This window comes from Miscanthus floridulus, chromosome 15 (assembly GCF_019320115.1).
Source record: "Miscanthus floridulus cultivar M001 chromosome 15, ASM1932011v1, whole genome shotgun sequence".
Lineage (NCBI taxonomy): Eukaryota > Viridiplantae > Streptophyta > Magnoliopsida > Poales > Poaceae > Miscanthus > Miscanthus floridulus.
Window position 1 is genome coordinate 64,221,642 of NC_089594.1, and position 26,862 is coordinate 64,248,503.

The 26,862-nt window shown below is 41.9% G+C and overlaps 1 protein-coding gene across 1 annotated transcript; it reads right to left on the reverse strand.

The window, feature by feature from the left end:
* Nucleotides 1-15,088: 15,088 nt before the first annotated feature.
* LOC136507560 (uncharacterized) lies at nt 15,089-18,755 on the reverse strand. Its single transcript, XM_066502244.1, has 5 exons — nt 18,506-18,755; nt 16,585-16,636; nt 16,190-16,393; nt 15,981-16,113; nt 15,089-15,892 (listed from the first exon to the last, which is right to left on the reverse strand). The coding sequence occupies exons 1-5, from the start codon at nt 18,753-18,755 to the stop codon at nt 15,089-15,091; spliced, it is 1,443 nt and encodes a 480-aa protein (XP_066358341.1).
* Nucleotides 18,756-26,862: the final 8,107 nt, after the last annotated feature.

A 26,862-nucleotide genomic window follows, 5' to 3' on the forward strand; every position in this document is an offset into this window, starting at 1 on the left:
CCAGCATCCGTCCGGCGGGGAGAAGGCATGGTGTCACCGGCGGGAGCGCACTGCCTAGCACCGCCGCTTTCCATCACCGACCACCGCGAGGGCGCCTTCGCTGGCCGTTGTTGCGACTACTTCTAGGTGGCCATATACATGCACCCCTTTCGTCAAGATGGTGTCCATGGGATCCAGGTGGTTGTCTACGTGCAGCTTATGCGTCGGGCTGGTGTCCGCCATCAATTGAAGAGGCTGCAAAAATAAAGAGTTCACATCTATTTTCGGTTGATAATAATAAAATAAGCCGAGATGTAAAAGGCTTGTTTTTAAGTGATAGGTTTGTGTCGAGACATCGTTATAAGTTGGTTAGGTTGTAGCTCGAGGACGAGCTGCATGTCCAGGTGGGGTGTAGTGTTAGAGTATGGCAGGGGCCTATTGGGCCTGGGCTGAATGTATAGCCCATTAGTGTTAGGGTTAATTAGAGATAAGGGCCACTTGCTTAGGAGTCAAGTAAACTTCTCTATATAAGGAGAGGATATGTATTAATCTAATCAAGCAAGAATTAAGAAGAAAAACCCTTCCCTCTTGCCCGGCCGTGGGCAAACGCCCTGCGGCCGGCTCTCTCTCACCCTCGCAGCCATAGCCGTGAACAGTACCCGCGGTACTGTAGCTCTGTGGGTACTGTAGCTCGCCAGCCACCGTCGCTCCCCTCGACTCTCTCCTCTCAATCCTAGCAGCCACATAACATCCGTTGTCTATATAAAGCTGCTGATCAAAACGGCCCTCATACTAGGGAGCTTGTGCTTCTCTCTTATGGATTACAGTTCCTACTATTTGAAGATGTATGCCGCAGCGCAAAACAAGTAATTAATATTATTCCTGGTATTACTTCAGTTCCAGCTTATCTTTCAGCCATCGTTTGCCAAAAGAAAATGAAATAATGCTTTCTGATTCTCACATCAAACCAAAAAAATTGTAATTGCAAGATATAAACAGACATTGTAATGCTATTTGATTCTTAGCTGCATGGAGTAATTGTTTAAGCTAAATAAACATTCATAAATCTGTAGCTAAATAAACATTCAGATGCATATCTTAATTGTGTTTCAGCTAGGAAAATACAGAGTCATTGGTGGTGTTGTCCTGTACATACAAATAGAATATATCTAAGATCAAATCACTTCTTGTCCACTGATAACAACAAAAATAATCAGTTTCCAGTAGTCAATGCAAGTGGATGTTCCTGTTGTGAAGTTATCTAAAATCAGAGCTAGCATACTCGGCAGGGTGAATTATATATCTAAAACCAATGTCTCTTGCTGTCACAGTCTAGACAGAGGAGAGTGCAGGAGATCATCTTACCGGTTGTGATCTGCCCAACACTAAATCCATCATGGCTCGCCACCAACCACACACAGCTTTGTCGCCTTCACCCCAACTTCACTTGCTGCTTCATGGAGGATGTAGATCTGGGAGAGGGAGATAATGAGGGAAAGGGACAGAGGAGAGAAGGAGATGATAGAGTGAGTAAAGTGCTCACAACGACCTGAAGTTGGGTGCGGCGGGGATCTTCCGCTCTCGGCACCCGCCAGACGTACCTCCAAGTCAATTAAGTGGTTACCTGATCAAATGATGAGATGGCAAACAACACTTGCTACAAGGTGCCCACAGCTACCAATTTTCTACCCTGAAACTAAATTAAATTAGATCAGTACTTGCTTGAACATGTTTGCAAATAGCGAGGCCTGATAATGGAACAAGATGTTGCTCCAACCCCACTCCAATCCTAAGGCGATTAAGCACCAGATTTCAAAGAATATATGCAGTGAAGCATGGCTGATTCAAAAGGTCAATTTCATATTCAGATGCTGATCAATTTCAAATTATGCGGTGAAACCCAACTGCTGAACACTAGTAGTGATTACTGAATAAGCATTTGCTAACCTGAATATGCTAGGAACATACTGCATATGAATTACCAGCGCGGGTTGAATTTAATAGGTGGAATTCATTTATCAGGAAGATGAAATCATCTTCAGAAAGGACAAATTAATTGAAAATCAGGGAGAATAAAACAAAAAGGAAGAAGTATCATGTTAGGATTCTGCCTAGATTTTGTCATTTGAATGCCTTACACCTATTCCAACAAAACTAACGACCCCTCTTAATCATGTATAACTTAATTAACTGAGCCACTTGAACCATCAGATTCAAATACCTCCAAAATGAGATGATGCACAATTTCAAGGATTTAGTAGCAAGGCAGTCGCATCTCAATGACCATCACATTCAAATACCTCCAGAAAGAGATGATGCACAATTCCAGGAAGTGCATATACAGTTTGAAGATAATAAACATACAGATAGAATACAGTTCACAAATATCATGTTAGGATAGAAATATATTAGCATTACAGAATTAAGGTATGGTCAAAGCTATCATCTATCAGGGATCCAGGTGATCAGAAGCTGCTAAGAATAAAAATATCAAACTCAGGTCTCATACTATATATCGACTGAAAAATAGGAGAGCATTTTCACTTGGATAATCACTTCATTTCACCAGTAGAGCGAGAAAATGTACAGATATAACGGAAATAGGAAGGGAATTAACTAACCTTTTGGGCTCCATTGAACACATAAAGCTGCTTCCATGGATGATTCTAACTACTGAAGTAGTACATAACTGTGAGTATTGAGTAGATAACCATCCTCTCGTGCTGACTGAAATCACTGTACTGTACTATATTGAAGTGTTGTACACCTTTTGAAATGTGCAACTATAGAAGCCAAGGACCCACTACATGGATAGGAAGAGCACCTGCGCAACCAAAATAGATAGAAACTAAATGAGAAATTATGTGTCAATTTCTTTTTAGCCTGTGTTGCTTAGTGCTCGAAAGTAGTTTCAGCATCAAATCTGTATAATTAAGTACAACTTTTGAACTAAATCATGAAAATTCCTGGACCATTTTTATGCAGTAGTCTAAGAAGCATCAGTTTGCACTTGGAAAGGAAAATCTTCTCCTCGAGAAGTGTGTTTATTTAATCTGCTATTTTAAGACTAAACGTGTGATTGTTCTTCGGTGTCTTATCAGTCACAGTCTCTGGCTGTGGTGTGGCCTATCAAAAAGTCAAAGTTATCTTCGTTTTTCCCTCTACATGAATCATATGATGCATCGCTTCTCTGACTGAAACACCTGGCTGACGATCAGCTACTTTGAATTTCCATCTTGCAGTACTAAAATTCCATCTGTTAGCGCGAGAGTACTAAAATATCATATGATGTCATAAGATGCATCCTCTCTGAATATATCTGTCAAAAAACTTACATATTGATTGCAGAGAATTTTCAGAACTCTAACCATTAGAGATCAAATTGTTTTCTTTATTAGACACTTCCCTAGTACCTAGCGAAGTGAATTAATGTTGAGTTCCAGCTTCTTCAATTCGTCATTCATGCTCAAATTAGTGGCTGTCTATCTCATAGATCTAATGAATTTCTCCCCCATCCTAAGAACTGATTCAACTGAATGAGCACGTGCATGGATAAAAATGAGCAAACAGTTCAGGAATTTTAGTGTGGGAAGGGAGAAAGAAAGGACCTTGCACTACTTCTAGGAGAGGAACTAGCGAACTGTGCTAGGGAGATGGGCTGCGCCCTTGCCATGGTCGCGGGCTCGTTGGCGGCATGCTGTGGTGGGGGATTACCCTCGGCTTCCGCTCCCATCCAATGCTCGCATCAGACCCAGAGAAGATCGAGGCGGCACATCCTACACTCGAATCAACGAATCAAGTCAAGAAGGGAAGGGAAAGAAGGAGACGATGCAAATGAGGGGATAGAGAAGGGGGTCTCGAGGAGGGGAACCTGGATCTGCCACTCGGGCGCCTAGGTGGCGGGGTGGCTGCGGCGGCTGGTTGGAGTCACTGGGTCATGGAGTAGCAATGCTCGAGCGCCGGGAGCGTGCTCCGAAGCTCGGGGATCTCGTCGCAGCTGAAGCCGAAGCCTAGGTCAACGCATCCCTTGAGCTCCTCTAGGTAGTCGTCCGTGAGGCTCTTGGACCTCCCCACCGCGTCATCTCCACCCACGAGCACGACGGGCTTCGGGTCCCACCGCCCTGGCCACGCCGCCTCCCATGCGCCCTGCGCCACACGTCCTCCGCCTCGAGCTCGTCGACCGACTCGACAGCCACGGCCACGGCGCTGCGTCGGGGTGGTGGGTGCCGGTGGCGGCTGGCCAGCGTAGGTGCCATGACGCCAAGGTGGCGGCGACGGGCGTCTTGCCCGTGCGCTGGGGTGGAGGCGGCAGATTTTCGGCGGCAGGGCACCGGGGGACATCAGGCGGGCGGTGACGGCGGCGGGCGTCACGCAGACGGGTGGGCGGGTGGCAGTGGAGGCGTCATGTGGGTGGGGAGCGGGAGTGAGGTTTCCAGACCGGGGGTGACTTCGAGTTTAGAACTGAGTTTTGTGCCAAAGTTTTGGGCGAGCAGGCCAAAAACATCGCACAAATGCTAGCGACGGACGGTTCGACTCGGTCAGTAATATATAGCGACTGACGATTCAACCTAAAAGTAAAATATTTATAGCAACGGACTATCCATCGCAGTATTCAATATTAGCAACTGACGGTCCGAGAAAAACCTTTAGCGACTCACCGTTCAACGGTAATTGTCAACTTTTAGCAACAGATGTTAGATGCTATTGTAATGTTATGGTGTAGTGGAAATGGTCCAACAGTCTAGCCAGTTCAGTCCGACGGTGTGCAGTTTTGCACAACCAAGGGACCAACGGCTATGTGGACTTGGGGCTATAAATATGACCCCAACCAGCCAAATGAGTGTTGTTGGAGCTCAAGGAAGGCTTGTATGAGTTGAGGCTCATGTTTAGTTGCTCTAGCCATCAAAGTGCTTAGTGATATACTAGGTGATTAGCGTAGGTGTTTTGTGAAGTGCTTAGGTTGATTAGACCACCACTTATGCTCTTGCTTTAGGCTTAGGCTGAGCACTTAGTGAGGTTTGCACACCTCTTGCCTTTAGGTGCTTGCGCGCACCGTATCTGTACTCAGCGGGGCTTGTAGTCTTGCGATACCACACTAACCGCGTTTATGGTGTGACCGCCATACGTATCGGAGGAAACAAGGCTCGTGATGTTTTGACCAGAAGCTTGATAGTGGAGACGGTAGGAAACGGCTAGGGAGAGACTCGTCGGAAGACATATCAGAGACCTATTTATACGTGGGGAAGGTCTGAAGCTGTCGACGGAGTTTCCTGGCCGGGAACTTCTTTGCTTCCTTACGAGAGGCGCATCCACGGACTACTCGAGCAGCCTGTCCATGTCCTAGCGGGACGCATCCACGACATCGATTGGCTCATCGATGAGCCGGCGCCACCATCACTACCACGCCATCGCTGTCAAGTGTCAACCCAATGAGCTATGCCTTCGACACGCCCTGTGAGTCAGCCATTGATAGGCGCAACCACCGCCACCGACTGCAACTCCATGCCAACTCGACACCGACGCTGCTCAAGCCTCCTCGATGAGCACCGCCGCCATGGAGCCCGCCCTCAATGCTACCAGTGCCATTGCGACACCCTCAGACATCTCCATCGAGCCCAGGAACCTCAAAAGTGGCGCACCCACCAACTGCTCGACAAAATGTCCGGGAGGTGCTGTCGACGCAGTGGAACCCGCTGCGATGTTTGCTGTGACCGAGGAGTTCGTCATCAAATCCACCTGTGCTGCTGCTATGCTCACTGCCATCCGTGTTGTGTGCAGCGACAACAACATCGGCACGCCACCATGTGCTTGACAGTGTGCCTCACCTGCTCTGGTGATGTCACTGCCATGCCCACGACATCCCTCATTGCCAACAAGGTCGCCCTCAATTCAGTCCTTGTCACTGCTATGTCCTCAGTGGCCGACGCCACAACTAGCGACACCAACATGTACGTCACCTTAGATGTTGACTACGAGGGTGCTGCTGCTGCATCCCTATTGATTGTGGGTATGCCTGAGATTTTTCCAGACCGCTTGAAGGTTTGGTTGTGGAGCTCATTCACTGGTCTCTGTAATTTCAACTTGATTGATGCGCTGGTAGTGTTTGTGAGGAGCTGTGATGTGAATGTGGTGAACTCGTGGCTTTTGTCTTCATCGGATTGGGTTGAGCAACAACCATGGCCACCACCACCTATGCAAGTTGGGCCCCGTTCGGCTTACCTTAAATTCGACTTGTTTGGCTTCTTTTTCAGCCAGAATAGTATTTTTTAGCTAATTTCAGCTAAGTTTCAGCAAGCCGAACGGAGCCCATGTGTGTGGCAGTGCTGCTATACGACCAACTCCATGGCCTCCACCTAAATGCATAATGGCGGTGCTACAGCTATGTGTTAATTGTCTACCTAGTTGGCCCAAGAGTTCGGGCGACACCAGTCAGTCCCTTGCGCTCCTGTCTGCTTCTTTGTGCTTTTGGTGCTCCATTCTTGCATATTTTTATATAGTGTTCGCTGCATCCAAACATTCTCAAGTACAAGTGGAATCGCATTAGTTTAAAGCAGAATACTACACTTGATGTTGATTTATACGTGTTTTGCTGCATTGTTGATGGGTGAATTTGGCATTTAGTATCCATCAACAGTGGCCAAACTCATCCTAGTGTGGTCGGGCAAGGTCAGACCTAGGGCGATCTTGTCCCTGGCGCACAGGGAGGCAAGTGCCAATGGCGGCTGCAATGAGGTCAAGGTCAGGTGGGGGTAGATTAGGTGGGGCTAGGGTCAAGCGAGGCTGGCCGCGCCGTGTTGAATGGGGGCAGCGACAGGCAAGGCAACCAAAGCCGGCAGACAAAGCTTGAACCTATGAAGGTGGTAGACGGGCAGATTGGCCAGACAGGGTTGTGGGCGGATAGGCCTGTAGCACATGGAGGAGGTAGAAGAATGAAGACGAAGGTGTTAGAAGATGACATGTGGGTCCCACTTGATGGATATCTAAAAGATCACGGACGGTGATGTATCATATTTATCCCTAACCCTCTAACTAGACACAGAACAAGGATGTCACCATCCCCCAATTAGACGTAAAGATAGAACCATTCCGTCCTAGAAAACTGAATGGATCCATCCTGTCCCTCTTTGTCCTGAAATCAAACGAAACCCAACTCGGTCTAAAAATATTTGACCAAATCCAAATTTGGTCGAAAAAAAATATATCACCATGGTACTTAGACGGTCAGTGGATCCCACACAAATTAAATCAACTTTGGCATGTTTGGAATGGAGGAATATAAAACAGGGGAATGTATAAAAATAGAGGAAAGAAATAGGAATGAGATTGCAAAACAGATGAATAGAAAACGTGGGAAGAAGACGAAAAGTGGTGTTTGAAACATAGGAATCTATGACACAGGAATAAAAAATGGGAGTGATACACTAATATTAGCATCTCTAATAACAGTGGATCAACTTAATTGTGTTTTATAATTACTTGTGGCATTTAATAGTTTGGGACTCTTACATATGGGCCTCCGACCCTGTGTCCGTTAACTCTCTCTCCAATCATTCACTGTAGACAAGCAGCTCATTAATTCAAAGTATTCCTAGCAAGGGAGAGAGACCCTGAATGGCCGTAGGAAAGTTTCCCTGAGCTCAAAGCTCATTTTTCTTATTCCTGCGAAAGCACAAGTACACTTGCCGTTCCTCTGGAAAGTAATGTATTTTTGCTGCTTCCCTTGTTCCAAACGATGAGAGAGGAGATGATTCCTTTGAAATGACTTTTCCCTACGTTTCCTGCGTTCTTTCTTCAATCCAAATAAGGCCTAATTTTAAGGGCGTGCATACATGCTATTATCTGTATTCCAAATTGTAAGTCGATTTGTCATTTATATAGATTTTACAACGTTTCTAAATATCGTGTATACTGGTGTATAAGAAAAGTTACCTAGAAAATCTAAAACGACATACGATTTAGAGCCACAACCGATAGATCAGATGCTCCATACGTCTCTTTAATTACGTGGTAAGTAAAACCAAAGATAGACCCTATCGTAATTCACCTTCACCTGAGAGCAGAAATGTACCAGATTAGCTGACGTACAAAACACTATGCCCTATTTGGTATCCATTTGCATCCTTAGTTATAACCACGTCTGGTACCTAGTTTACTGAAACGGAGTCATAAGCCCATGCCATTGTAATTTTTTTTCGCTTCAATTCTAGTCATAAGCCACGTCTGCTATAGTGGATAGAGCTGAACTTGAAAAAAACGTCGCGAGCAATAATCTATACCTACCTAATAAGTAATAATGAGGAGACAAAATTTCTGCCTCTTTTTTAGTCTAGGCTTTTTTTTTCTAGCCCATTCAAATGTCACCTAACTGTTCAGTTCCCGGCCCCCTAGCTCGCGGTCCTCTCCACTCACTCCCAGCCCACTCGCTCGCGGCTCGAAAAAAATCGCTCGCTACCCACTCCAGCCACAGTCCAAAAAAAAATTCCCTGCAGCGTGGGACAAAAAAAGTGCCCACTCCAGCCACAGTCCAAAATAAAAAGTCCCTGCAGCCTGGGACAAAAAAAAAAAGTGCCCACTCCAGCCACAGTCAAAAAAAAATCCAAACAATACCTTTTCTATATTTATGGCCAGAACTTCTGTCATATAAATTTTTTCGTCCAGCTCTAATCCCCTTCCAAGTTTAGATTTATTGTCCGGTTATGTCCCTGATCCTCTTTTCCGTGTCCATGTTTGGTTCAGTTTGGGTCTAATCAATATTAATTTTCTTTCCTCTGTTCCTTTGGGTGCACTTCAGTTCTGTTTGATTTTTTGTTGGCCTTCCGTCGGATTTCTTTATTTAAGATTTCTTTTGTTTTTCGTTGCATACGTTCTCCTCTTAGGTGATTTTTTCCATCGATTTTATTTTTTAAAAAATAAATAAATATTATGGACCTTTGAACCGTTGATTTTTCTCTAAGAAAAAATTTTCTGTAGCCAAGTTGTTACATAATTTTGATCAGAAACATATTCTTATTCAAACCTGGATTAGGAGGTGATTCAACTAATCAAAATGTGAATAGAAAATTTAAATAGTTTATTGTCAGCCCAGACCAGAAAAATTTCCCCGCAGCCTGGGACAAAAAAGTGCCACTTCGGGGGTTCGAAGCCTGGCCACCACGATTGGAGAACAAATTACCTACCACCACACTACACGGGGGTGTTCGGCTAATGGTTTTTATGGCTGATAAGTCGGCTGATGTTGTTTTATTGTGAGAGAAAAATATTGTACCATGGCTGATAAGTTCAAGAGAACAGGGCGATGAGCCTAGGTTTTAAATTTTGTTGCTGGTGAAACATAAATAATACCACCCTCTGTCCCAAATTATAGGTCATCTTGGATTTTTTTGGTACATAACTTTTGCTATACACGTAGATATATGAAAATGGCTAGATGTATAATAAAAGTTATATATCTAGAGAAGTCAAAATGATATGTAAATTGGAAGGGACGGAGTATGTACCATTCTATCGTCGTTCCACGCAAGGGCATAGTTGCTAGTAAACAATAAACGAGAAAAGGTCAGTTTTGCTCAATGTTTGGTTTTCTCTCTCCAATCCAAAAACTGGTACCTTTCAAAAAAAATCGAAAAACTGGTATTTGTACCCATTTTGCAATGGCGTTTGAGCCCACCTTATCCAGGGCCCATATTGTTATGCGTTGGAGCCCCATCACCATCAGCCCAATTACCAGACGCAGCACTGCAGCAGGAGCACAGCAGTAATCAGTTCGCTGCGCGATCCTTCGGCGTTCTCTAGGTAGCGTACCCGTGTGTTGCTACAGAATAACTAACAATTTATACTAAAAGCACATAGATCGTATGATAAGATAATAATACTGTAAAAATTAAATACCAACATTAAAGTGACATTTAATCCAAAAAGTAAAGTTTATGAATTTAACACAGTCATGGAGTGCGTGGCGTCGCAGGCTCACAAACTCTACTTTATAGACCTTTCCGTGATGCGGCTAAGATAATGTTTTATAGTGGCAGGAAGAAATCTCCGATATCCATTTCTTTCATTATAATCCATTTATATGGACAATGTTTGAGGTGAGGGCACGGTTACAGTTTTTAGTAACTTTGCGATATTGTCCGAAGCTATGAGATGATTGATGTCTTGCAATGATCCTTTCATTAATTTAGTTTTCTATCTATGTTTAATTGTTTATTCAGTCAATTTTATAGGCACGCCCGTAGATAATAGATGATAAAATTCAAGCATCCATAATTTATCTCTTTGACTTTGAGCATGAGTTTTGTTTTTATTTTTTAATTGATATATTATCCTTTTATTTTTATCGTAGCGTTAGCACGGGCATGCATGAAAAACGAAGATGTCTTTACACTGCAGAAATCTTTCAAGAAGATCATGCATAGATTATTCTTGTATTGAATATTATATATATACAATCACCTAAATATTCTAATTAAACTACAAAATTTTGAATTAGGATACGAGATAAGACATGCAAGCAGATATTTCAAAACTACCTGTAGAGTCCAAAGAACTTAATAAATAATCCCTTCCGGAGGCAATGCAAATTATCTCTAATCTTTCATTTGGTGTAGTTAGTATTATCATAGTACCCGCATGTATTTATGGGAAATAAATCATGGACAAAACGTGGATACTTTTTGGTGCAACATTCTAACATGGGTCCATCGTCCTGCCAATATCCTTGAGGCAGATCACATAAAGGATGAGATTCCCTCTATGAGATTGCTCACAAGAGACTTAAACTTATATCTGATCATGGTAATGTTGAATTGCTTTGCATCAAAAGCATCGACAATGATAAACGGGGACATAGGTTTTAGTATGCATAGTGGAGGAAACTCAACATTGGCCTTCTTGACAGCTTTTCTAAGCATTTGCAGTGCTAACTTGTCCTTACTTAGATAGTCAAGAGGTGCACCATAAAATTATGCACCACTAAGAAAAATGTCACCATTGGTTGCCTTGACCTGAAAAATATGTCGAAATTAAGAATTACAACACCTAATTCAACATCTTGGAACAGACACTCAAGTGGATACCTTATTCTACAATATATGTCTATGTGGAATAGTTCTAAAGCCACACATATTTATACAGTGAGTATAACATACTTTGTTTTAAAATTTTATGAGAGATTTTTTAAGACACGCAGTATTATTCATGTGACAGGCACTAATATTTACATATATACTCAAACCTGTGTATACAGGATTATATGGAGATGTAGCGGAACTTATTCAAGGATTTATTGGCGCACGAAAGAAATGGATATCGGAGAATTCTTTCTGCCGTTATAAAATATTATCTTAGCCATATCACGAAAAAGTCTATACAGTAGAGTTTGTGAGCCTGCGACGCCGTGCTCTCCTTGACTCTGTTAATTTCACGAACTTTGCTTTTTAATTAAATGTCACTTTAACGTCGGTATTTAATTTAATAGTATTGTTATCTTATCATGCGATCCGTGTGTTTTTTGTACAAAAAAATTTAGTTGTCCGGTAATAAAAAAATAGGGCTGGTAAGCTGGTTGCACCTTCTGGCGCCTCGTCAACTACCAATTTCGTATAAAATAAAAAGCTCGCCAGCTGCCCTCTCCGGCCCTCACCAGCTACCAAATAAAGTACCTGTTGGCAGCAAAAATATGCCGACAAGAATAATAGACTCTACAATCAAATTTCTGGCGTCAAGATGTTGAAGAAATATATTTAGGACATTAAGTTTAGAGTTCAAACGAAGAAAAGACAGTCTGAGCTTAATCTGCCAAAACCGGTCTAGCCGGATTCCCAAATTGGCACCCTGCAGCCCCAAGAAAACCTGCTAAGCCGGTTTTCAGAACCGGTCAGGTCGGTTTTACTGTTACGAGTTCAGTTCGTTTCCAGCTTGGTTTTAATCTATTTTTGGCTGTGCGAACTTGAAAATTGCGTCTTGGAGATGTTTTCTTCAGGGACAAGAGCATTATATATATATATATATATATATATATATATATATATATATATATATATATATATATATATATATATATATCACTACCACAGAACGGAATTTTCTTGGCGGCTAAAAACCGCCAAGGAATATAGGAAAACCGCCAAGGAAATGTTTTTTTGGCGGTGCACCGCCAAGCATGAACCGCCAAGTTTGGATTGCAAGGAAAATAGAGTTTCCTTGGCGGCTGGCCCTCAAGCAATGTTTTCTTGACTGCCAACCTGCCAAGAAAAACATGGACATGTAACAACCGACAAGAGGACAGGAAAATGAGTAGACCGACAAGTAAATACATTTTCTTGGGGGTGAATAACCGACAAGTAAATACATTTTCTTGAGGGTCATACACCGTCAAGTAATCATATTTCCTTGGGGGTGCTTGACTGCCATGTAATTGCATTTTCTTGAGTGCTACTTACCGCCAAGTTAAGGGTGTATTACTTGGCGGCCTTAAACCGTCAAGAAACCTTGTTTTCCTTGTCTGTTGTCCCGCCAAGAAAATTAATTTTCCTTGCTCCCTTCTCAGCCAAGGCAATACATTTTGCACAAATATGGTAGCCAAGGAAATATGATCTCGCCAAGGAAAAGGCAGAAATATTTCACCAGAACAATTAAATCGAATGGATCAAACAATATCCATTAATGATCCAATAGTCATATAGATAATAACATCAGAAAATCATACATAACATGCAACATCCGATGGTTCATTACAAGACCATTTTGCAGATATATACAAAATCTATATGGCAACATTGTTTCATGCCTTCATGTAGCAGTCATGCTTAAGGCAACATTGCTCACTACATTAGCAAAAGGATAGCTGGCACCAGCACCAGTCATGCCTACATGTCAGCAACACATGCTTAAGGCAACATTGCTTACTACATCGATCAGCAAAAGGTTAGTTGGTGCGCACTTGCATTTGGAGGGTACCAGCACCAATACACTACAACACTGTTGGTTTCTACCAAATTAGACCAAAAGGAAATCCAAACTGCAGCCTACCAGTCACTTGGAGCCATTGGCGTTACCATGTCGTGTGCCACTCCCATCTGTTGCCACTCTCATCTTTTTGTTGCGTGCATGGCCAGTTAAGTGCTCATCGTCACCTTGGACATTTTCAACATCTCTGCAGCCATTGCCATCATTATCCAGTTCCCAGTCAGCATTCTGTAGATTATTGGCTTCATCATAAATGTCATCATGATCATCTTCCTCGTACATGCCATCATCACCTGACATGTCCTCATCAGCTTCATCATCAGTGCTATCCTCATCAGTGTAATCCTCCTCATCAGCGCCATCAACAGTGTAGTCATCATCAAATTCATCATCATTGTAGTTGTAGTTGTACCAACCATTATCAACAGATTCAGAGCCTCCAAGTGATAAACTTGTAGTCTACAAGAAGCAATATAGTTGTACTCAATATACTAGTTTTCTATTATTAGCAAAACTCAAGTGAACCAATACATATTCCCTAAAAAATATCTTTTTTTATAAACACCTAAAAATATCTGTGCAAACAAATTGTGTCATTACTGTTTTTCTTGCTTATTCACATTACACTTTTTGTTTACTCAGTAAAGCATAGAAGAATGAGTTGTCAAGATAAAGGATGATCTTAAGGCCTTATATCAATGTTACTGTTTACATAAAGATTCTCTTTTTGTCCATTTTTACGCCAAGCAAAACTGATCTTGGCTACCTTACCATCAACATAAAACTAAGAATGGCATTTCTAATCAACAAGAAGCCACTTGTTCACTGCTGCAACTCGCATTGCCATTCTGCCACCAAACATTATTAAATCTCTAGATGAAATGTCCAGAAAATACAAAGTATGAAACCTGCAAGATAATAAAATGAATGTTGTAACCTAGTTGCGGCGGGCATCAATGTTTGCTAGGCGCTGCAGCAGATCAGCAGGTGGTTCTTTTTTGAAATCCGCATAAATTCTCTACAGTTAAAAAGCACCCACATAAAAATGCATGCATAGGGCGAGTTAAATGGTGTAAATAATAAACAATTTTTACCATGACAAGGTCCTCAATGAGTAGCCCATTAGTTTCTTTCAATCGCTCATTTTCAGCGATCACACTTCGATACTTATCATGATTGGGTGGCATAACCGATGCTGATTTGGCATGTACTAGAACACATGCCTTATCCACAGCACCATCGCCTATTAGAACACGGCCATGGGGCATTCCACGTGCCATGGTGTACAATGCTTTCCCATCAAGTACTTTTGAATTCTCATTTGGAGCTAGTGCTTTGTAGTCATCCTAAAATGAAGATAAGATGAAATTAAGATGGGCATGTGAAATAAATTATGTTGTAATACATTCAGGAAGTAAACAATCATGCAAAAAAAATATCAATAATAGATAAAAGTATGAAGAGCAGACCAAACGTTTCTGTGCTTTTTGGCTAGGGATTGGACCACTCCTTCCAGTGCTATCCACATTCTTAATTTCGGATTTCATTACAGCAAATGTGTTTATAGTGCCACTCTGATGCCCAGGCCCAAAAGTATATTCCTGTAAAACCAATAAGAAATTATGCATGAAAAAATGTACTGCAGGTCAATGACTTCAGTAAGACAAAAATGATTTCTCCTACCAGGAATTGTTGTGTCTCTGTAAAATTTCTTGAACCTCCTCTATCAGCTCTAACCCTTGTGGCATTACTTCTGCTGGACTGAACACCATTTGGACTGCTCCTATTAGAGTTGCCACCATCAGCCCCAACCCTTCTGGACTGATTTGTATTGGATTCAACACCTTGAGGATTGCTTCCGGAGTTTGCACCATGATTACTTCCAGTGTTACTCTTGTGCTTTTTGTGACGAAGAGCATACATCTCCTGCATTATTAGTAAAACAGTTAGTAAGTTGTATATCGCAAGCACAAATGACAGTTAGCATATTTTCAAGAACACGCAACCACACATGCGAATAACATTTTGAGCGCAAACATGGATATGCAATAAGGCATAACAAGTGCACAGTTTTATCCCAAAAGGTACACTTGTTTCAAGGAATACAAACTGCTTGCACAACCCCTAAGTAAAGAAAAAGAAGTCAATAATCATTAGGGTCATAAGCTAGATGTTCAGGCAGATCATCAGGGTCCTCTTCATCTTGATTGTCTTCATCTTCGTCATATGTATTTTCACAAGCTATATCTTGTTGGCCTTCATCTAGAGTAGTTAGTTTGGAGAGAAATTCCAAGTCCGTAGGATCAGTTATCTCATCGGACACAACAGAAGTTGTGTTGTCTAGATCCATCCCCAAATCAACGACAAATGTTCCTTCCAAGCCCTCCTCTTGAAAAAATAAAACTTCTTGTGCTGGACCAGCAGGAGGATTTGAGTCATCGTTGCTCTCATCTGGAGGAATATATCCACATGGAGTAACATGATATGCAACCCACCACTCTGCTAGATCTTCTCTTCTCTGACACGCATAAGGTAAATAATAGACTTGTTTAACTTGACTTGCCATAACAAATGGTTCAAAAACAGAAAGCCTGGCAGCATGTTTAATTTCCACTAGTCCCAAACTTTCAGTGTGCCTAGTTCCACTTGGTGTTGGATCAAACCAATCATAGTCAAACAAAACCATCTCTAGCCTCAAGCTTCCTTCCCATTTTATTTTAAAGATATCCTTGATAACACCATAATACTCCATCTCATTGTTGCCATCATCAACACAAGTTACACAAATGCCACTATTAATTGTAGCTAATCCTGGTTTAGTTCTCTCATGCTCCTTCGAGCGAAATCTGTAACCATTCACGTCATAACACCCATAGGTAGCTACTCTTCTACGAAAACCATAAGATATTTCACACAAGGCAGTACCAATGCCTTCTGTTTGCATGCACTGCAAGTTCATGATAGTAGGATATGTTAGTTATTGTTTGAAGTAGATTGCTGCTAAAAGGTAATGCGAAGTGTTTCAGTAGGATTACTTTTTCTTTGAACCATTCAAAGAAATTAGGACCACGTTTTCCTCGGCTACTCTTCCACCCATTTAACCTTAAATCCTTTAGTTGTTCATCTGTTGGACTAATTCTGCTCTTCCATTGTTCTTCCCTAAATTTACTAAAGGAAACAAGTAAATTAGAATATGGTCAACACATATAGAAAACAAATTCAGCTTGTAGGATGGGTGTATTACTTGAAGTGTTCATCCATCTCTTCCATGTTAGTCAAAACGTATAGGAAAGCAACCTCATACTCTTTTGTTGAGAGAAGACGAGTGCCTCGAGGGCTAGTGCACCGTCCAGGGCGTTGAAAGATTTGAAGATTGCATGAACTTTGGAAGGTATAGGCACCATCATCATATCGAGGAGATTTGTTTCTAACTGATCGGGCATTGGACCTAAAATAAAGGGATAGTTGATTTGTAGCCTCCTCAACCAATTCAGCCTCAACTATGCAACCCTCAACACGTGCCTTATTTCGTACTTTCTTTTTAAGTTGCTGAATTTTCCTACGGATTATAAACAGAAATCAGAAAAGAAATATATACAGAAACAACAGATTATTAGATGATTTTAGTTATATTTTTACCGCTCAAATGGATAGTTCCAACGAGCTTGAACAGGACCTCCTAGTCGAGCCTCTTGAGGAAGATGAATAATTAGATGCTGCATAGGATTGAAGAAAGCTGGAGGAAATATCTTCTCCATCTTGCAAAGAAGAACAACAATCTGTTGTTCCAATGAGCATATGGTATCCTTTTTCAACTCTTTCGCACACAATTGCCGATAGAAAAAGCTAAGCTCTGCCAAACACTTCCATATATTTTCAGGCAGGAACCCTCGAAATGCAGTAGGAAGTAAGCGTTCCATAAATATGTGGTAATCATGACTTTTTAGTCCCAATATCTTCCTTGAAGTTAGGTTCACCCCTCTCTTAATGTTGGCTGCATAGCCGTCAGGGAACTTGAGTTCTTGAAACCATTTTAGGATTGTTGGCTTGTCATTCTTGTCAATGCAAAATGGAGCCCGAGGCCTGTCCCACTTGCCATTTGACTTTTGCTTCAAATGTTGAGAGGGACGATTGCAGATTTCAGCTAGATCTTTTCGAGCCTTAGCATTATCTTTAGTCTTCTCAGGAATGTCAAAGCATGTATTCCATATAGCTTCAGCTATATTTCTCTCATTGTGCATCACATCTATGTTGTGTCGCAATAGCAATTTATGGAAGTATGGAAGTTGCCAAAAGCAACTTACATGGGTCCAGTTGTGCAATACACCATAGTTTGCACTATTAGACATAAGTGTGCTCATTTGGGTTAGGATTTCCTCTCCTGTTAAATGTCTCGGAGGCTCATCATGGATCATTGTGTTCTTTCTAAATGCATTTGCTTCATATCTAAAAACATGGTCACTGGGTAAGAAACGACGATGGCAATCAAACCAGCAAGCTTTGTGACCATGGTGACGGTTGAAGGCTTTACTATCACACAAGCATATTGGGCAAGCAAGCCTACCATGAGTGCTCCATCCAAAAAAATTACCATAAGCAGGGAAATCATGGATTGACCATAGATAGGCTGCTCGCATTTTAAATCTCTTTTTGATTGAAGCATCCCATGTTTCAACCCCACTCCACAAGCTCAGTAGCTCATCCACTAAAGGTTGCATTAGTATGTTCAATTTCTTTCCAGGATGCTCTGGACCTGGGACTACAAGGGCAAGAAATATGTACTCTGACTTCATGATAGCACAAGGAGGGAGATTCAATGGAGTAACAAAAACTGGCCAGCATGAATAAGGCGCTGCATTTATACTAAATGGTGTAAAACCATCTGTTGCCACAGCAAGGCGAACATTTCTTGGGTCACTAGCAAAATCTGGAAAGTCCTCATCAAATTGTTGCCATGCTTCACCATCACATGGGTGTAACATCTGACCAGATCTGGACCGTTTGTGAGACTGCATCATCTTTGCTGTCTTTTCATATGCATATAACTTCTGTAGTCTATCTGTAATTGGAAGGTACCGCAATACCTTACGTGGGACTCTACCCGGGCCTTCCACATAGCGTGAGGTCTCACAAACATCACATTTGTCTTTCTTTTCATTTTCTTTATAGTAAAGCATGCAATTATTGTAACACACATCGATTTTCACATATCGCATGCCTAGACCTTCCAATAATTTCTTTGACTGGTAGAAGTCCTTAGGAATCTTAGATTATGGAGGCAGAATTTCATTCAATAACTCTAAGTTTGCTTCGAAATGTGCAATTGACATATTGTAGTGTGATTTCAATGCTAACAAACGTGCCACGGCAGAAAGAGTAGTGTGTGTTGTGCTCTCATGGACTGGTTGGTCTGCACTAGAAACCATCCTATAGAAAGCCTGGGCTGAGGTTGTAGGCTCATCATCAATTGTAGGTGGGTTGGCATTAGCAAGGTCAACCAACATATCATCCATGCGATCAGCTTCATCTAAATTCTCATCACTTCCAGCTTCAATATGACCCTCTCCATGTGATGTCCAGATTCTATAGTCATCTCTAAACCCATGTTTACACAAGTGCATCTCCACATCAAACCTTTTATGCCTAACATAGTTTCGGCACTTGGCACATGGACACTTAATGGTGTCATTTTCAACCAGACTAAGCATAGAGAATGCACGGTCCAAAAATATGTTTGTGTTTTCAATCCACTCATTAGAGGGGGCCTGTCCAGGAGACCAACCACTATACATCCATTCCCGGTCTGTCATTACTTTTATTCTGTTTTAAAAAGATGACAAAAATTATATATATTTCAGGTTCTTGAATATTGACACAATTATCAACCAAATATGGCTAGTAGGGCAGAAAAGAAAGAGAAACACAATAATTATCAACACTGTGTCCAGCTTACTACAAATATGCACTCTAACTAATGTCAAACACAGAGTTGTTAAGAAAGAACATGATACTTACTGTTACTGTATTTCAGAGTTGTCCACAGAGAATTCCCTTGCACTCCTCAACAATGGAAAACAGATCACATCTACTGAGATCAAACCTGGTAAAAAAAGGCATGATCAGTTTACACATGGGTTCCCTAAAGACGAACACAATCAAGACGAACACATGGGTTCCCTGAAGACGAACACCAATTTCCATGTGAACTATCTAAAGTCCAACCAGATGTTTCAGATAGCAACAATTAATTTGTTTGAATCGAAAGCCTCAAAAGTTTAGAATATCCAATGTCTCTCACAACTAATTTCAGACCTATGTCCTAGCGCACAGTATGTGTACTAGTAATGATGAAGAAAAACAAAAAAAACAAAATAAGAAAGCCATCCTCACCAGGCTCTGAAGTGTTTGTCTGGATCTACAGGATATTGACCTCCGGAGCTGTCCAGACCATGGACCAGTGCGAACACCAGGGCAATAGCGTCTAGGCCAACTTGCTACAGAATCCCCACTACAGCAGCAGCGTCCACGACAACACACTGCAGAATCCCCACCACGGCAGCAGCATCCACGGCACTCAGCACCAACATAGTCCAACACGCTGAAGAATCCCCACCACGACGCCAGAGATAGGCTTCACATCATCACAGATCTTGCACGTCTGGGCGTGGGAACAGAGGGGATGAGTGGAGAAGCTGACGATGTCAAGCCAAAGGGTGGAGGACACTGATTTCAGAGCTAAGCCATGGAGATCTTGGGACGAAGGTTCGAGGGGGTGGAGAATGGAGAGGGTGGTGCTGAGGGGGGGTCGGGAGTGGAAGAGAAGGGCATTGAGAGGAGGCGGAGGGCGTCGAGGAGAGACGACGGAGGAGGTTGCGTCAAGGGGAGGAGGTGGCGTGGGCGGCAGATGGGTGGCGGCGGCAGGGGGAATTTTGGTCTGTGTTGGGGACGTCCCTGTGTTGGATGAGTTGCCTTTGGGGCGGCGGCGGGTTAGGGTTACGCGCGGGAGCCAATTTTTTCGCGGGAGAGCGACGCGGGACTTGGCTAACTTTGGCGTTGGCACCCAAAACATTTCCTTGGCCGCCGGCAGTCAGAAAAATTTATAGTTTCCTTGAGGGTTTTGCGAAACCGCCGAGAAATATCTATATTTCCTTGGCGGGTCTCACCAACCTTCAAGAAATATATATTTCCTTGACTGTTTTATAGCACCACCAAGGAAATACCATATTTCTTGGCGGTTTCAATTTGGCCTTCAAGAAAATTCCTAGCCCTCAAGAAATTTCAGGATTGTGGTAGTATATATATATATATATATATACTATGCTCATTTTACCCTAACTTTTCCAACCCTTGGTGGGTGGCATTCTAGGTGGCCTTGCCCATCTTAGAGCAACCTCGTTGTGCCCCTCACCTACAGGTCTTCCTGAGAGGTGTTTAGAAGTCCACCAGGTCAAGAACGGGTGACGAATCGGCCTGACCGACTTGCTGGTCAGTCTCACTCGTTTTACCATGTTCTTGCTCGTGTGCGACCTCGGGCGTGCTAGTCCTTGCTGGTGTGTGACCCAATTCGGCGTCAACACATTTTTTGACGACTTCACTAGGAAAAAAAGAAGAATAGATCTACTAGCAACATGTCAGACAACAACATCAAAAAGACGGATTATTTGACCGATCCAATGAATCCAGTCAACATTACCTCGCCATTGTCGATTGAGAAGCTTCTCGATGATCTTCGCCAAAAGATACAAGTCAAGCTTGTTGGCGATCTAGAGGCGTTCCTTGCGGGCTGCTCCAAACATGGGCGGGGCAACATTACTCAATACCGAGAGTCCGTCTTTGGCGAGCCCTCTGCATCTACGTCGCTGCACCTGAGGTAAAAACTAATGAAGAGGTTGAAGATCCTAACTATACTCATGTCGATTATGCTAAGATGCTACAGGATAATGAAAATATATAGCCGAAAACAATCTTATGACTATTGTTAACATGGTCATGTCTCCCTTTGATAGACTAAAGGGTAAGAAAGTCAATTATGTTGATGCATCTACTAGTAAACCGGCTTCTAAACAACCTCAATATGGCATGCCTTATAATTTTTATGAGAATCGGAGTTTATACACAGCAGCTAACCAAGCCAAATTGGCCACTTTGGCAATTGAAACCAGTAAGGCAAATTTAGCTGGGGTTAGCATAACTTTGCCAATGGTCACTTTTGCTCCGAATTTAGCTCATAACGCACTAACCAATAAAGGACCAGCAGTGAATCACCCTTTCATTGGGGTACAATATGGTTTTGCCTAACCCACCAAAGTCCCTAAGCATGATTCCTATGCTTGGCGGCGCACCCCACTGCCCCTTCTTCTACCGATTTTAACGAATCTTTTGAATCGATTCAAGGATGAATTGTCCAAGTCTATTGAGAATATATTGGGTGTGCAAATTAAGCCTAGCAGGAACACATATCATAAGTCGAAACCTGTGCACTTTGATTTCTTAAAAGCTCCTGATGGTTGGAGGATACCTGATTTTTATAAATTTTGTGTTGAAGATAGTAAATCAACTATGGAGCATGTAAGGAAAATGGACCCTTGGCCATTTAGTTTAGATTTTGGTGTTTGATGATCAACATGACCAAGTTGGACTAATGAATTTGCAAGTGTTTTGTTTTGTAGTTCAATAGGATGGAAAAGTGGCTTGGACTTAGGCGACGTGATGATCCAGATGATCAACACCTCAAGCAAGACATTTGAAGTTGTGTTGAAGACATAAAAGATCAAGCAAAAGTCCAAGGCACAAGTTGGAACCAAGTCGGGCGTTAGGATTGTGAAGGAACAAAGGATAAGGAGGTTCAGCAGGGTGTCGGGCCATCTGACTCTCAGCAGACCCTAGCTAGGGCAATCGCGGGAGCGTCGGACCCAGAGAGAAGTAGGCATCAGACCGAACAGAGATACTGTTCATGGAGCAGAGAGAAGATGAAGGCATCGGACCCTGCTACAATAGGCATCGTCGGACCAATTGAGGTGTAGTCTGATGGATTCTAGCAAGCATCGCGAGAGGGATTTGGGCGTCAGAACGAGTTCGGAGCAGGGCGTCAGACCATCCGAGTCACTAGCCCACATGTCAGCCGCAGTAGGGCGACAACAGTCGACTCAACGGTTGAATTCAGTAGGTGACCATTGGGGCGTCGAACCATGTCAGAGCACTACACCACAACCCTAAAACAGCGACTGACTTGGAGTTGCTGAAAGGGGTGTACAGTGACGGACAGTCAGTTGCTAAATGTTATAGCGATGGATCCCTGCAGTTGCTAATGAAGCCGTCATTATATGTAAACAGCGACGGACATGATCTTTAGCGACCAACAGTTCGACGGTCCAACTTTTAGCAACCAACAACATGTTAGAGCTTTTAGCGACCGACAATTCATCGCAATAAGAACTTTTAGCGACTAACAATCCATCGAGCTCAATTAAATAGGTAAAAAAATAAAACCTTGTATATCTAAAACTTATGTACATTGGATCAAACGTTTCACATCAATGCAATATTGAAATGATTTATGATGACATACACAAATGATCACACTAGACATACTCATTCAATTGTCAAACTCAAGTACATATGCAATCATGTCACTTAAATCAAGCTATCCTTGTCTCAACATATATATATATATATATATATATATATATATATATATATATATATATATATATATATATATATATATATATATATATATATATAGGGAGAGGCTATTTAGTAGCCGGCTACAAAATAAGTTATTCTGTAGCCACCTCTATTTACTATAATTTTATATACTAATTTACCATAATGTCAATACATATTTATGATAGTTGGGTTACTATAACACATGGGGATATTTACCATAATGTTATATTAAACCACTTAGTAAGGAGTTACTATAATCTCGTAAATTAACATAGTAATTATCATAACTCAAAGTGGCTACAGAATAAGTTATTCTGTAGCCAGCTACAGGATAGTAGTTCTATATATATATATATATATATATATATATATATATATATATATATATATATATATTCGTCCATGGAAGCCATAAAAAATTAGGTAAAAGCTCAAAATACACAACCATCAGTACTTAGTTGGGTTCATGTCCACAAGTTTGCTACAAGCTTGATGCTTAGCACCTCTGAGAAGATCTTGCAATTGAGAAGATTTGCCTCCAAGAATATTCTGCAACACCTTGAGAATATCGCGTCTGAGAAGTTCCAGGAACACCTTGAGAAGATCTTGATTGCCTACGACATGCATAGGGTACAAGATTATCAGAGTGGAACTGCATTAGCAATCTTAGAACTAGGCAAAAAACGTTCTTGTGTAGATTTTGAATCATGCAATTATTACAGGCACATTCATGCAATTATTTTGAATCACAGCTACCAGTCAAGTAATTGTGGAGGTTGTGAGCAGCTCCACAGCTTCCTGCTCAACGCATACTCTATGGTCAACTACATGTATTACTGCATGTATTCTGAATTGTTTAACCAAATAAAATAGAAGCATGCCGTTGTCTATATAAAGCTGCTGATCAAAACGGCCCTCATACTAGGGAGCTTGTGCTTCTCTCTTATGGATTACAGTTCCTACTATTTGAAGATGTATGCCGCAGCGCAAAACAAGTAATTAATATTATTCCTGGTATTACTTCAGTTCCAGCTTATCTTTCAGCCATCGTTTGCCAAAAGAAAATGAAATAATGCTTTCTGATTCTCACATCAAACCAAAAAAATTGTAATTGCAAGATATAAACAGACATTGTAATGCTATTTGATTCTTAGCTGCATGGAGTAATTGTTTAAGCTAAATAAACATTCATAAATCTGTAGCTAAATAAACATTCAGATGCATATCTTAATTGTGTTTCAGCTAGGAAAATACAGAGTCATTGGTGGTGTTGTCCTGTACATACAAATAGAATATATCTAAGATCAGATCACTTCTTGTCCACTGATAACAACAAAAATAATCAATTTCCGGTAGTCAATGCAAGTGGATGTTCCTGTTGTGAAGTTATCTAAAATCAGAGCTAGCATACTCGGCAGGGTGAATTATATATCTAAAACCAATGTCTCTTGCTGTCACAGTCTAGACAGAGGAGAGTGCAGGAGATCATCTTACCGCTTGTGATCTGCCCAACACTAAATCCATCATGGCTCGCCACCAACCACGCACAGCTTTGTCGCCTTCACCCCAACTTCACTTGTTGCTTCATGGAGGATGTAGATCTGGGAGAGGGAGATAATGAGGGAAAGGGACAGAGGAGAGAAGGAGATGATAGAGTGAGTAAAGTGCTCACAACGACCTGAAGTTGGGTGCGGCGGGGATCTTCCGCTCTCGGCACCCGCCAGACGTACCTCCAAGTCAATTAAGTGGTTACCTGATCAAATGATGAGATGGCAAACAACACTTGCTACAAGGTGCCCACAGCTACCAATTTTCTGCCCTGAAACTAAATTAAATTAGATCAGTACTTGCTTGAACATGTTTGCAAATAGCGAGGCCTGATAATGGAACAAGATGCTGCTCCAACCCCACTCCAATCCTAAGGCGATTAAGCACCAGATTTCAAAGAATATATGCAGTGAAGCATGGCTGATTCAAAAGGTCAATTTCATATTCAGATGCTGATCAATTTCAAATTATGCGGTGAAACCCAACTGCTGAACACTAGTAGTGATTACTGAATAAGCATTTGCTAACCTGAATATGCTAGGAACATACTGCATATGAATTACCAGCGCGAGTTGAATTTAATAGGTGGAATTCATTTATCAGGAAGATAAAATCATCTTCAGAAAGGACAAATTAATTGAAAATCAGGGAGAATAAAACAAAAAGGAAGAAGTATCATGTTAGGATTCTGCCTAGATTTTGTCATTTGAATGCCTTACACCTATTCCAACAAAACTAACGACCCCTCTTAATCATGTATAACTTAATTAACTGAGCCACTTGAACCATCAGATTCAAATACCTCCAAAATGAGATGATGCACAATTTCAGGGATTTAGTAGCAAGGCAGTCGCATCTCAATGACCATCACATTCAAATACCTCCAGAAAGAGATGATGCACAATTCCTGGAAGTGCATATACAGTTTGAAGATAATAAACATATAGATAGAATACAGTTCACAAATATCATGTTAGGATAGAAATATATTAGCATTACAGAATTAAGGTATGGTCAGAGCTGTCATCTATCAGGGATCCAGGTGATCAGAAGCTGCTAAGAATAAAAATATCAAACTCAGGTCTCATACTGTATATGGAATGAAAAATAGGAGAGCATTTGCACTTGGATAATCACTTCATTTCACCAGTAGAGCGAGAAAATGTACAGATATAACGGAAATAGGAAGGGAATTAACTAACCTTTTGGGCAACATTGAACACATAAAGCTGCTTCCATGGATGATTCTAACTGCTGAAGTAGTACATAACTGTGAGTATTGAGTAGATAACCATCCTCTCGTGCTGACTGAAATCACTGAACTGTACTATATTGAAGTGTTGTACACCTTTTGAAATGTGCAACTATAGAAGCCAAGGACCCACTACATGGATAGGAAGAGCACCTGCGCAACCAAAATAGATAGAAACTAAATGAGAAATTATGTGTCAATTTCTTTTTAGCCTGTGTTGCTTAGTGCTCGAAAGTAGTTTCAGCATCAAATCTATATAATTAAGTACAACTTTTGAACTAAATCATGAAAATTCCTAGACCATTTTTATGCAGTAGTCTAAGAAGCGTCAGTTTGCACTTGGAAAGGAAAATCTTCTCCTCGAGAAGTGTGTTTATTTAATCTGTTATTTTAAGACTAAACGTGTGATTGTTCTTCGGTGTCTTATCAGTCACAGTCTCTGGCTGTGGTGTGGCCTGTCAAAAAGTCAAAGTTATCTTCGTTTTTCCTTCTACATGAATCATATGATGCATCGCTTCTCTGACTGAAACACCTGGCTGATGATCAGCTACTTTGAATTTCCATCTTGCAGTACTAAAATTCCATCTGTTAGCGCGAGAGTACTAAAATATCATATGATGTCATAAGATGCATCCTCTCTGAATATATCTGTCAAAAAACTTACATATTGATTGCAGAGAATTTTCAGAACTCTAACCATTAGAGATCAAATTGTTTTCTTTATTAGACACTTCCCTAGTACCTAGCGAAGTGAATTAATGTTGAGTTCCAGCTTCTTCAATTCGTCATTCATGCTCAAATTAGTGGCTGTCTATCTCATAGATCTAATGAATTTCTCCCCCATCCTAAGAAATGATTCAACTGAATGAGCACGTGCATGGATAAAAATGAGCAAACAGTTCAGGAATTTTAGTGTGGGAAGGGAGAAAGGAAGGACCTTGCACTACTTCTAGGAGAGGAACTAGCGAACTGTGCTAGGGAGATGGGCTGCGCCCTTGCCGTGGTCGCGGGCTTGCCGGCGGCATGCTGTGGTGGGGGATTACCCTCGGCTTCCGCTCCCATCCAATGCTCGCATCAGACCCAGAGAAGATCGAGGCGACACATCCTACACTCGAATCAACGAATCAAGTCAAGAAGGGAAGGGAAAGAAGGAGACGATGCAAATGAGGGGATAGAGAAGGGGGTCTTGAGGAGGGGAACCTGGATCTGCCACTCGGGCGCCTAGGTGGCGGGGTGGCTGCGGCGGCAGGTTGGAGGCGCTGGGTCTTGGAGTAGCAGTGCTCGAGCATCGGGAGCGTGCTCCGGAGCTCGGGGATCTCGTCGTGGCTGAAGCCGAAGCCTAGGTCAACGCATCCCTTGAGCTCCTCTAGTTCATCGTCCATGAGGCTCTTGGACCTCCCCACCGCGTCATCTCCACCTACGAGCACGACAGGCTTCGGGTCCACTGC

What these genes read in the sequence shown, in the direction of transcription:
- LOC136507560 (XM_066502244.1), bottom strand. Translation starts at nt 18,755, where the DNA reads ATGACAGACCGGGAATGGATGTATAGTGGTTGGTCTCCTGGACAGGCC. An exon ending in GAGATGGATGAACACTTCAA is followed by an intron (nt 16,114 to 16,189) that starts GTAATACACCCA and finishes TGTTTCCTTTAG; the next exon opens with TAAATTTAGGGAAGAACAAT. An exon ending in TTGAATGGTTCAAAGAAAAA is followed by an intron (nt 15,893 to 15,980) that starts GTAATCCTACTG and finishes ATGAACTTGCAG; the next exon opens with TGCATGCAAACAGAAGGCAT.